We start from the raw sequence: 12,590 nt of genomic DNA, 5'->3' as shown, positions 1-12,590 counted from the left end.
GTCTATGTTTATTTCCCTCTATCTTTCTCTCTATAGATCTGTGTTTACCTCGCTCTATCTCTCTCTATAGATCAATACTTATCCCCCTCTATCTATCTCTATAGATCGATGTTTACCTCGCTCTATCTCTCTCTATAGATCGATGTTTACCTTGCTTTATCTCTCTCTATATAGATATTTGTTTACTTGCCTCTTTCTCGATCTTTAAAGATATATCTCTCTCTCTTTGGATCTCTCTGTCTTCCTCACTCTTTCGTCTTCCTTTGTCTTTTTCTCTTTGTGTGCCTCTCTATCCTAAATCTCTGTGTCTATGGATTTCTCTCTTTTTTTCTACTGGTCTCTCTCTCTATCTCTCTCTCTCTCGCTCTCTCATTATCACACACACACACACACACAGACACACACACACACACACACACCCACACACACACACACACAGCCACACACACACACACACACCCACAGCTTCCCTGGGGTTCGTGTTTGCTGAGAGGAACATGACCAGGCCTATGTGTATTCATACAGACGCATGCACTGATGCACATGGGTGGCTCATTTGTCTCAGTGTGTTAATGTGAATACGACCCATTCTGCCTTCTCTTTCTCAATGCAGGCTTTCTCACATGCAATTGTCAGATCTCATTTTTTAACTAGATTACCTTAGGTTCTGAAGTACTAAAGGTCAAGGTCATATGAACCCATAGTGGAGTAGCATATGTTATGTATGGGCCTGGTGCATCCATGCATGGCTCTGCAAAGCTGTTTTGCATAAAAGTGTCTAATTTATAAATAAATGCTAATGCAAAAGCAGGGTGGAGATGCTGGCTTCAGTTGAAGTAGCGGCCCCTTAGCTATCCCCTTACACGTTATACATGCACACACACACACACACACACACACACACACACACACACACACACACACACACACACACACACACACACACACACAAACACACACCACAGGAAAGAGAGAGATAGAGAGCGAGAGTTTTGAGAAAATAAGAGACTTCAGTTTTTCTACTGTAAACTGCTGCAGGCTCTATGTCCATAACAGTAGCATTGTTGATTCTAAGCCAATATTTTCTGCAGTTTCTCTGGCTTTTAGAAGAGAGTGTGTTGTTTTTTGTTGCCTTCATTTGTTTTTCAGTATTGCTTTCTGCAAAAAATGTTGCTTTGCACTGCAGCTAATGAGTTCAGTTATCAAAGCTGATTTAATCAAATGTTCTCGACAGACATTTGCCACCCACAATAGATTAGAGTGATGCAAATGCATCTCACCGTGGCACTTATTTGCTTATAAATATTCATGAGTTATTATCGTGTAGTTATTTAGGTTGCGTGTCCTGTAGGCAGATAGATGAGCACTTCATAAAGATAAGGGGTGGGATTAATGTGTGTGTCTGTGCCTGCATGTTTGTGTGCAGGTGTTTGTGTGTGTGTGTGTGTGTGTGAGGGGGGCAGGGACGTGCAGTGAGGTTCGGAGCTGGTGAGGCACAGAAAACGGAAGTGATTACGTCATTTTGAGCGCTAGTTTAAACTATATATATAATGTATATATACATGTATATATGTCTATGGTTTTAAAATTGTCATCTGATCAGAACTGAAAAAACGTTGTTTTATTGTCTAATACCATTATTTTCAAACGATTGTTTTTTTATTGTATTATGATGAGTTATTAATAAGATATTAATAGTTGCAAGCTAGTGTATGTAGCCCTCCCACCAATGATATGGCTCATTTCATTTTGTCTGGAGAAAATATAACTACGGTGGTGGGATGCTAATTTAAATGACCATTTAACCAACTCGGACAGCTTCGAAAAAACAATTCCATATTTATTTACACAACATATTAACATGTAAACAGTTAAACACCGCATACATAGCACACAATACCAAAATGTTCTACTGGCCAGTATAATTTAAAGTTGGTGCACTTTCGTTGGAGCTCATAACCGTCAGTTTGAGGTGAAACTAAATTAATCCACTCACGATTATCAGTATAGATCAGTGGCTAGTTTAGCTCAGGATTAGCACCTACCTAGTCTGCTCACAACTTCAAGGCAACTTTCCTGCATCAACATCCTTTAGCTTCTTTAGGTTCGTGTTGCGCATGAATATGTAGTCCCGTTGGGAAACGTGAAATACTCCAATGCAAATGTGTAATACTACTGTTTGTTTGGACTGAAAGTTCAGTTTTGAGAACTGCTTCAGGTTAGCAATGCAATCTTCCATTTTCGCTGTCAAACTCAAGTAGAGAAGTGAAGAAGAAAATCCAACGTCAGATTATATACCCAACAAGTGCCCTCTCGCTCGCCACCCTTCTTGAATCCGTGGTAGTGCGTGCCTCCCTTGCAATATTTTTCAATGCGTTTTCAGCTCAACTCAAAAGGTTCTACGCTTGCGCACGCATGCGTAAAACCCAGTTTGGAGTGATTTCGCAATCCTAGGGGAGGCACTGCCTACCCTGCCCATAGACTGCAATGCATCTGCCTCCCTTGACCGCACGTCCAATGTTCATTGGCTGATCACTGGGAACCGGAAATGCTCAAATTCAGCGATTTTGATAATAAAAATGCTCGAAACGATCGGAATCATGCAGAAATGACACTCGTAACACAGATAACTAGAGAAATATGAATATTTATTTTATAATACATAAATATATATGATTATTGTACAAAAAAAAAAATATATTTTTTTAATATTTTTTTTTTTTACTTTTCAAAATGACAGGTGAGGCTCTGCCTCCCCTGCCTCCTATGACTGCACGTCCCTGGAGGGGGGGAGGGGGGCTGGGGGGTGGAAGGGGTGGTTGATGGAAGGGGGGAAGGGGATGATGTTTGAGATGAATGAACGGCGTTAGAGAAGTAGAGAACACTATGTCATTCCCGGCCTGGCTACAGAAATGGCCTGATTCTACAGAACAGGAAATGGACTCTATGCTCACACATCACCATCACATTGCATCCCCCTCAACACTCACTCAAGACCAGGAAGTGCAACAAACTTCATCCTTTTTCCTTATTAGATAATCCATCTCTCCCTCTGTCTCTGTCTGTTGCTCTTTATGCATCTCCCTCTCTCCCACTCTCTCTCCCAGTCCATTTGTCCCATACGTTTCTGTCTCTCTCATTATATCGGTCTCCCTCTCTGCTCCTCTCTCTCCCTGTCCGTGTGTCACGTATCCCTCCCCATCTCCTCATTCCATATTCCATTCAGAAAGTCAGCCTTATGCGGTGAGAGACAAGGCAGACACAGACAGACAGACAGTAGATTCTCGGGCTCCGGGTCTCGCCGTCCCTGTCCTGGTGGAGAAGATGACAGGTTTGTGACGGGGGCCTGAGGCAGGAATGGAGATAAGATTTCCACCTCGCTGCTCTCCTGACTCGCCGCAGGTTCATCTGCCACTGCCGACACCGCTGGCACCGCAGCCGCTCCTCACGCTCTAAACACTGTTATTTACCGCGTCTGCAGGGGCCGTGATGGCACTTCGTACAAACTATGGGGAACGCGTGCTGTTCACTATTTTGGCAACAGGTAATTTGAATGGCAGGAGAATGTGCAGTTTGGGTGTCAGTGTGGATTTGTTCTGGTGATGACACAATATGTATTTGTGGCTGAGACCATGAGAGAGAACCAGATGGGCAGACAGATTCACCGAGAGAGAAAGAGAGAGACCGACAGAGAGAATGATGGGGCCTCTCCTCAAGTTAGATGCTCAATGTTGTTGTTGTTGTTTTTTGTTGTTGTTTCGCTTTCACTGTTTAGACAAGATATACTAAGGGGAGTGAGAGGCTTATCAAAGCAAAGTGCCATTTTCCCCACCTCTGTCTTTCCACTGCGAGTTCAGAAGCGACACAAGTGACATTCAGACTGTCGGCGGTCGAGTAATCCCTCTGAATAATTGAAGGCCCCGCCCAGCAAATGTCATGCTCTCTGCTGTTTGCTGGCCAGTGAACTCTGAGCTCCACGTCCACGTTTATTTCCCCTCCCTCTGTCTCTTCTCCTTTTTAGAGTAAGAGTGGCAGTGAGGTCAACGCTACGCCTCAAGGGCTTTTACGGCTTTGGGGGGATTGAAGGGGTTGGGGGGGGGGGGGGGGACTTTTTGTGGCGTGACGGCGTCAGGACAGGATTCTGCGCTAACAGTAAAGTGATGACGGGAGCAGTTTCAGTCGTAAAGCCTTATTAGGTAGGGCTATCTCTGTCCATAACCTGTGACCTGTGTCACTACCTGTGTTTGTGTGTGTGTGTATGTTTCTGTGTGAGTGTGTGTGTGTGTATGGTGTGTGGGGAACAGCCTGGATAATTCTGCTATTAAAAACCTGTGTCTTCCATAAAAAATAGCCTGGCAGTGCTCAGTTCTTTATGTTCCGTGGAGCTACACAGCTGTGACTGATGGCTTCTCTGCATCTGTGCCTCAACACCACAGCCCCAGACTCAGGCTCCGGCCCCGGCTGCGGTGGCCCAGTAAAATAAAAACATCAGCGTGTACTGTAACTTGCATTTCACACATGGCTGCAGTAATTGATACTTTTCTTGGGCTATGAGTGCAAAGATCAGATGGCTGATATGCTGCATGGAATGTTTTATGTGGTGATCTGTGGTCAACCCCCCCACCCCACCCCTACAGACCCTACTCCTCTGCTGCTACAAACCTCTGCTGTTTGAAAGGGGGCCGCCTCGTGGAAACTCAGGATTTGAACTTAGCTGTCCCCTACCTAACATACACATACATACACACGAACACACACACACACTCTCTGACTTGCACACACACACATACACACTGATAATGCTCCTGGACTACTCACCCATAGCAAGGCTGTGCTGATCCTGTAATTTGGCAGTGAATTAAGGTGTTGAGAGAAGAAAGGCTTTCATTTCATTGCCATTCTTTGTATTTCTCTGCTTCTTACCTTTGCCTCAAGTTTCATCACAAAGGAGTGAAACTTGTAGAGGAGAAGGTCACCGCCTCCATTACTAGGAACAGGGACCTGGCCCCAGAAAACAAAAGGATGTCTTGTGTGTGTCTGTGTCTGTGTGTGTGTGTGTGTTATGTGAGTGTGTTTGACAGAGAGGGTGAACAAGAAGGGTTAGGCACTATACCTTCACATACAAGTACACACAGTCCCCCTCTCTCACAGACTCACATATACAGGCACACACACACACACACACACACACACACACACACACACACACACACACACACACACACACTCATTTGGCAGACTCATTTGGCAAGCAGAATGCCCCAGAAAGTGTATGAGTCATCCTGTCACTCTGGACTTCAGATAGAGGTTGCTTATTATTTATTTAAAGCTAGGCTGATTTAAAACGGCAACATCAACATCAGCCATGCAGCAGGAGAAGAAGAACCACTGTATATTTCAGGTTATTACAGTCTTTGTAATAAAATGCAGACCAATATCATATCATGCCAGCGCACAGGAATATTCTGATGAATCATTGCTGTGTGCGAAGAGGCCTTTATTTCCTCTGTGGTACTCCTCCCCACCCTTTCTCATGTTCTTTCTCTCTGTATTTATCAATCTCTTCCTACATCTACACTTCCACTTCTCTCTTCCATAACCTTTTTTTCCTTTTCCTCTTTCCCTCCCTTCTTCATTTTTTGTTTCTCTCACCCTCTCTCTCTCTCTCTCTTTCTCTCTCTTACTTTATCCCTTTGTCTCGGCAGCTTTGCCTGGCTCTTCCAGGCAGAGGTGATCCATCTCTGTGTGTTCTCTAAGGAGAGGCAGGCAGGCAGGCAGCATGTGTACTAGCAGCTTGTGTGCGTGTAGCATGTGTGTGTGTGTCTGTGTGTGTGTGTGTGTGTGTTTGTGTGTGTGTGTGTGTGTGTGTGTGTGTGTGTGTTGTTCATCAGATGGTGTAGCATGCATCAAGAGAGCACCACGGCACACACAGCAGGTCAGAACCCCCCCCCCCCCCTCCCCTCCTCCAACACACGCACACACAGCTACCTGGCGGATTGCCTCACGGCCTCCGTGACCCTCGGCATGTTTCCACAATGCCAATGACATCGCTTCCTCCTCGTCTGAGCTGCTCTGTACACGGTCCCTTTCCGCACCACTTAAGGAGACATGCGTCTCCACCCAACCCACACACACATTCACACTACTCTCCCACTTGCTCTCTCTCTCTCTCTCTCTCTCTCTCTTCCTTTTCCACCTCTCCCCCACCCTTCTTTCATTTTAAACAAATTGGCTACACACAGGTCCCCTTGGATCGCGCTTGACTCCCCACACCCCACCCACCTCCCTCCACATGATAAAAGAGCGTTAGCGAGCGTGGCATTGTGTAATCACGCCTTTTCCGTCTCAAGTGCACACAACATTTATCTGCCATCTTCTCCCCGTCGCTCTCTCTCTGTCTCTCCCTCCCTCGCTCCCTGTCTTGCGTGTGCCGCTCTGAATACATAAGAGCCTCTGCGTGGGCAGCTGGGTACTGGGCGAGGGTAATGGGGGAGAGAATTAATGGCCGCCATCGTCGTCAGGTCCTCGTGTCTCGCCAGCCTCATGCCCAACGGTGTGCAGAGAACAAAAGCAGAAGCGAGAATTAAAACTCTCTGAGGGGGGGGTTTGGGGGGGGGGGTCTATGCCCAACACTCACAGGGAGTAGCTTAAAATAGAACCTTTTTTATTTGGTAGGAACATTTAGGCGACGTGTGCTGGGCAAATGGAAAGAACCTGTATTTTGAGCGCTGAGAGAACCCCTCTCTCTCTCTCTCTCTCTCTCTCTCTGTCTCCCTCTCTGAAGCGTGTGGGCTGCCATCTTGAGTGTCGTCTGTGGGTGCGTTTGTAGCGCTGCACTCCTGCTGGGCCGGTGGCACTGCCAAGTGGCCTTTCTGCTCTTTTTTTCAGGAGTGCGGTGGGTTGGCATGGGCACGGGTGGGCCGGTTGGCTCTTGGGCATGAAGATAGAAAAGAGGGGGAAGCAGAGCGCACAGGACCTGCGGAGGAACAGACGGTAGCAGCAGCCTCGGCCAGGCGGTGGGGCTGCTGGTGAGGAGGGGGGGATAAGTGGATGGGGGCAGGAGTTGGAACAGGAGTGGGCATTGGCGCGGGGATGGGCACAGGCACAGTAGTAGGGGAGGGGAGGGCAGAGGAGTGGGCAGCAGGGACATGAATAGGCACGTTGTGGTGTTGCCCACTTGAGCATGTGTGCGGTCCGGTGCCTGTGCCGGAGCCGGTCCTGGTGGTGCGGCCCGGCACTGCAGGGTGGAAGCCTCAGCAGTCTGTACAGAGCGGTGATGAAAGCAGGCCACGTGGAGAGAGGCCTGTCTGTCTCTACTGGCACCAGTACTGCTGGCCGATGGCCATGACACCACTCCTCCGCACCTCCCTCCTCCCCACCTCCCTCCTTCTGCACCAACCTCCCACCCGACCCTCCTCCACGTCTTCAGACGGCAGGCAGGGGCCGGGCATCCGTAATCCCCATTTGACTGACAGCATGAAAGGTCCACGCCAGGTTGGTGGTCCAAACAAGAGCCAGACGAGGACAGAGATGGAGGGAGGGAGGGAGGGAAGGAGGGAAGGAGGGAGACATCCGAACGCATTAGGTACGCAGATGCACTGGGAAACGTGTCAGCAGACTGAGCTCTGTTGCTGTCACCTCAGGAGACTTCTGAAGAAGTTGCGAGTCTGAGGCACTTGTGTAAATCATCCTCTCAGTGTGACTTTATAGAGGAGCAAAACATGGTATTGGTGCTCCTGCTCAAGTGTCCTGTGTGGAGGTGCACACTAAATAGTATCTATAAATATCTGTCAGTGAAGTTAGTCAACTTGCACTTTCTCACCTGCCCTTATTCCAATTGTTCTCTCCCTCCTTCTCTGTCTTATCACTCTCTCTCTCTCTTCTTCTCTCTCACACACACACACACACACACACACACACACACACATACGCAGATATACTCACTCACAAACCATTTCTTCTCAAGTGTTTATTTCAGTTTCAGTCTTTCTGCATCTCTCTCTCTCTCTCTCTCTCTCTCTCTCTCTCTCTCTCTCTCTCTCTCTCTTTCTCTTTCTCTCTACGCAGCCTCTACTGCAGCCCGTTGGCTACTATTTAATGTGGGAGTTCAGAGCTTTTTAGCACAGTCTATCAAACTCACTGCCACTGCTTCATGTGCCTTTTGTTTGGTGTCAGGTGCATAATTAGATGGATTGATGACCATGGTGAAGTTAGCAGGACATTTACTTGACAATGACATTCATGACTAGCCGGATCTACTGTTGGATCGAACTGTTGTGTCATTACAACCTAAAATAAATAATTGCACATCATGTTCTTGTATTCAGTTGTGAAACTGTAAATAGTGTTTTCAAACATGGCATAAAACGTATGGCATATTTATTCTGCAGTACATTTTGCATTCAGATCAAAACCGAAGTAGATTCCTAAATTCATGCATATTAAAGGGTTGTTTGTGACAGTGGAATATTAGCGAAGTAAGGCCAGAAATGGTAAACACATTTTGATTCTAAATAAATTGCTGAAAAATAAAATGCTTTGGAATACATTTAAATGTAATGCATTTTTGTATATTTTATCTCTTTTAATGAGAGGTACTGTGTGATTTACTACACCCTAATAAAACCTTACACGTAATAACAAACACAACAATAATAATAATAATGATAATCATGATGATAATATTATTATTATTATTATTATTATTAATAATAATAATAATAATAATTATAATTATAATAGTAATATTCAAGATTCGGTATCTGTATTGGCAGGTATCCAAATTCAGGTTTTGGAATCGGTTTGGAACTGAAAAAAGTGTATAGGTGCATCTCTGGGTACTCTTGCAGACTGATTTTCTCCCTGTCACATTAGGGACTAAAGGATTACAGGCACCATCTCCCATCTGTCTGAGTATGCATGTGTGTGTGTGTGTAAACAAGCACAGGATGCGCAGTATGTGGTTTCATGCAGAGACATTTTCAGGTGATTGTGTGCATGCTAGTACAAGGAGACACACACACATACACACACACATGCACACACACACATACACATACACAGAGTGACATAGTGTGGTGACAGTCAAACCTGATTGTGCCGAAATAATCATGGTGCATTGCATGCACTCATAGTCATACTGAATGAATTGTTCTCCAAATACCAGAAAGCCTATTTGTGTGTGTTTTTTCCCTTAATTCAGATGACAAAAAAAGAACTCACTTAGTGTGGCAATGATTAAAAATGAACAAAAAAAACAAAACAGATGAAAGAATTCAATGTGATTCGCTAAAATCGAAACACCCCCCCCCCCCCCCCTTAACAGCAGTCCTACATCATAATTAGTATTTGAGACACTTCAGAACAAGCAAATCAACAACTCATCACGTCCTCAGCTAATTAGCCTCCATGTGAAAGCACTCTTCAAAATACATCTTAAGTATATAACTGCACACTCCCGCTCCTCTGCTGCGCAAATAACTCACGCACACACACACACACACACACACACACACACACACTTATACACACACACATACACACACACATACACACACATCTCTCTCCTCCCCCTCATTAATTCACACAATGTTTATTTTTCTTTTCCCCTCTCTTTCTGTTTCTCTTTTCCTCCTTTTCTGTCTGTTTCTTCTCTCGTGTTTCTTTCTCTCTCTCTCCCCCTATCTTTCCATCTCGCTAATCTCCTTCGCATGGGTAACAGTTCCTCTCTCCCTTTAACTTTCATGCATTTTTTATTTGCCTCAGACTTCCTGTGATGATAGATCCCTCAATAGGAGGCATGATTAGAAACAGATCATTTCCCTTCTAAGCCATAAAAAAAGAAAAAAAGTGAGAGAGAGCAAGGGAAGAAAGAGAAAGGCTATTTTTCTGACTTACCGCTGGGGGCTTTCCAGATGCAGCTCAAGACTATCTGGAGACACATGATCATAAGATGAGCTGTCTAAATTGTGTGTGCAGGCAGGTCTATTGTCTGTCATCAATGGCTCCGCCAATTTCTAGTCTCTTTACACAGCCGAGTCCTCTGTGCTCTTGCATGAAGTAATGTCATTGACTCTTATAATATGGCAGTAATAATAGCTGCCTCTGCAGCTCCTCAGAGGAGATAGCTCAGTGTTGGAACTGAGGAGACTGCACTGGAAACGCTGGGAATCTGTGTATGTGTGTGGAATGTTCCAGATAGTCTTCACGAGTGGCCATTGTGGAAGAGAGCTGCTGAGGTGATGGGGTAATTGTTTCAGTGCCACACACACATGCACACACACGCACGCACGCACGCACACACACACACACACAGGACACCTGAAATGTCACCTTTCAACAGGCCTAAGCACATGACTGGTGGTTGGCTAGTTCCAATCAAACCAAGACCAGAGGTCATGTGTCTAAGAGGATGGGGATTTCAGTGGGACAGAGAGATGTGAGCAAGTGTGTCTTTGTGGTTTAGCTGTGTGTGTATCTGTCTTTCTATAAGAACCTCACCTGTGTCTGTTTGAAAATCTAAAAATGGCACCGCATAAGGTTTCTTTATATCTGCACTTCGTTGGGTTGGTGTCAATACTGCACTGTGTCTTCACCTGTGTCCATTTTGATTATTTCTGTTTCTGTATCTGTCTCACTCTCCTCTGACTATGCCTTTCTCTGTGTGTGTGTGTGTGTGTGTCTGCAGGATCTGTTGGAGGTGAACTCTACCATGGTGAAGAGCCAGACCAACACTGCACGCTTGGAGGGCCTGAGATCCGGCACCGTGTACGTGGTGCAGGTGCGAGCCAGGACAGTGGCCGGCTTCGGCAAATACAGCAGCAAGATGTGCTTCCAAACTCTGACAGATGGTAAGGACTGCTAGTGTGAGGTGTGTGTGTGTGTGTGTGTGTGTGTGTGCGATTGCGAGTGCGAGTGCGAGTGTGCGAGTGCGAGTGCGAGTGTGCGAGTGCGAGTGCGAGTGTGCGAGTGTGAGTGTCTGAGTCTGTTAGTTATTTGTGAGTGTGTGTGATCTGTCTGTGTATGCATATGTAGGGTTGTGAAAACAGGCATTTCATTTCTCTCATTTTTCAGGGAGGTTACGTATAATATGCGTGTGTGTGTTTGTGTGTGTGTGTGTGTGTCAGTGCGTCAGTGTCTGTGGACAACCTGTGCATGTTTACAATAATGTTCACAAAAACACACAGTGAATCATGCCCACCTCTCAATTTTGTTCAAAGCACCTTGTTTTCTTGTGGTAGCTGTCAGTCAAAGAGGACTGTCCACGGGTGAGTGTGCGTGCACGTGTATGTGACACCCCGACAATTGTTGTTCATCCAGAATGCTTAGCTAATTGCTTTTTCATCAAGGCCTTCTGTGGCTGTGCAGCTATCCCAGAATGCTTAGCAGCGATTAGTGGTTGATGTGATTAATTATCAGACACTAGGGGGGTGTTGTGTGTGCATGTGTGAGGGGGGAGGGGGGGTGGCGATCAGACCCACGTAACACCTGCTCCACAGACAGCGATAATGCCAGCATGCCACCATATTCCCCCCATGTTCTCTCTCTCTTTCTCTCTCTCTCTCTCTATCTTTGCTGCTCTTCACACCCTTACTGCCTCACCCTCTGTTTTTGCTTCATCCCCTGCCTCTCTGTCTGTTTCTCTTCAGTCCTATCTATTCATCCATCACTTGCATTCTCTTTATTCTCTCCATCATCCCCTCCACCTTTTTTTTCTCTCTGTCTCCCTTGCTTCCCCCCCCCGCATCTCGCTCATTCTCTCCACCTCAGTGCCTCTCTATCTCTATTGCTATTACCCCATTCACTGTACCTCTCTCTCTCTCTCTCTCTCTCTTCTCTCTCTCTTTGTCTCACTCCCCCACACATACTCACTCTCTCTCCTTCACATCCTTATTGTTCTGTGAGTTGAGCTCCAGGTCCAACTCCCTCCCCTCCCCACCTCCTCACGCCCAATGCTCTGAGCCTGAACCCAGCTCTGCGCACCACCACTGCCATGGCCATGTTGAGGTGGCGGTGGTTGTGGCCGTGGAGGTGGAGGTGGAGGTAGCGGGGAGCGGGAGCCATTGTTTTATTTCACTGGTGCATAGCGAAAGCGGCTCTGCCTGGCCTGCCTGACACAATGGCACACCTGTCAGGCCTGTGGATTTGTGACACGCTGGGAGGCAGCAGCTCGGGAAAACATGGCCCTGGCTCTATCGATTCCTCCCCTACGCCCGCCCCCCCCTTTCTCTCTCTGTATCTCAACCAGACACAAATGACCGCTGGTGCTGCTGTGATTGGAGCCAGTCATGTCCGGTGCTTGTAATGGCAGGGTTGAGAGGTGACGTGGACGTCTTTATGTAGCATTGTGAGTGTGCTGGGTGCTGTGTGCTTTGTGCTGTGGGGGGAGGGAGGAAGGAGTGAATGGCTGAATGGTTCTGTGACACGGTACAGGCAGCAGTCTCTGAGCTCTGAGAGATCATCTCATTGGGATTCACTCAGGATGTATATACCTTCAATGACAGCGCGAAAGAAAGACAGAGATAGAAGTAGAATAGAATAGAATAGAATAGCATAGAATAGACTAATAGGAAACACAAAGAGAAGGAAGA

General features: G+C 46.4%; 1 protein-coding gene across 2 annotated transcripts in view; it reads left to right on the top strand.

Moving 5' to 3' along the window:
* Nucleotides 1-12,590, top strand: part of ephb1 (EPH receptor B1) — a gene marked incomplete at both ends in the record, with an annotated part of 174,960 nt that overhangs the window by 129,005 nt on the left and 33,365 nt on the right. For both annotated transcript variants that reach the window (XM_080836783.1, XM_080836782.1), the window contains one exon: nt 10,688-10,850. In XM_080836783.1, the coding sequence (XP_080692909.1) occupies nt 10,688-10,850 (163 nt within the window). The remainder of the gene's footprint in view (nt 1-10,687; nt 10,851-12,590) is intronic.

The sequence above is a fragment of the Sprattus sprattus genome, assembly GCF_963457725.1.
Source record: "Sprattus sprattus genome assembly, chromosome: 4".
Classification (NCBI taxonomy): Eukaryota; Metazoa; Chordata; class Actinopteri; order Clupeiformes; family Clupeidae; genus Sprattus; species Sprattus sprattus.
The sequence above is the reverse complement of the archived record's forward strand: the minus strand, read 5'-3'. Positions and strand labels throughout refer to the sequence as shown.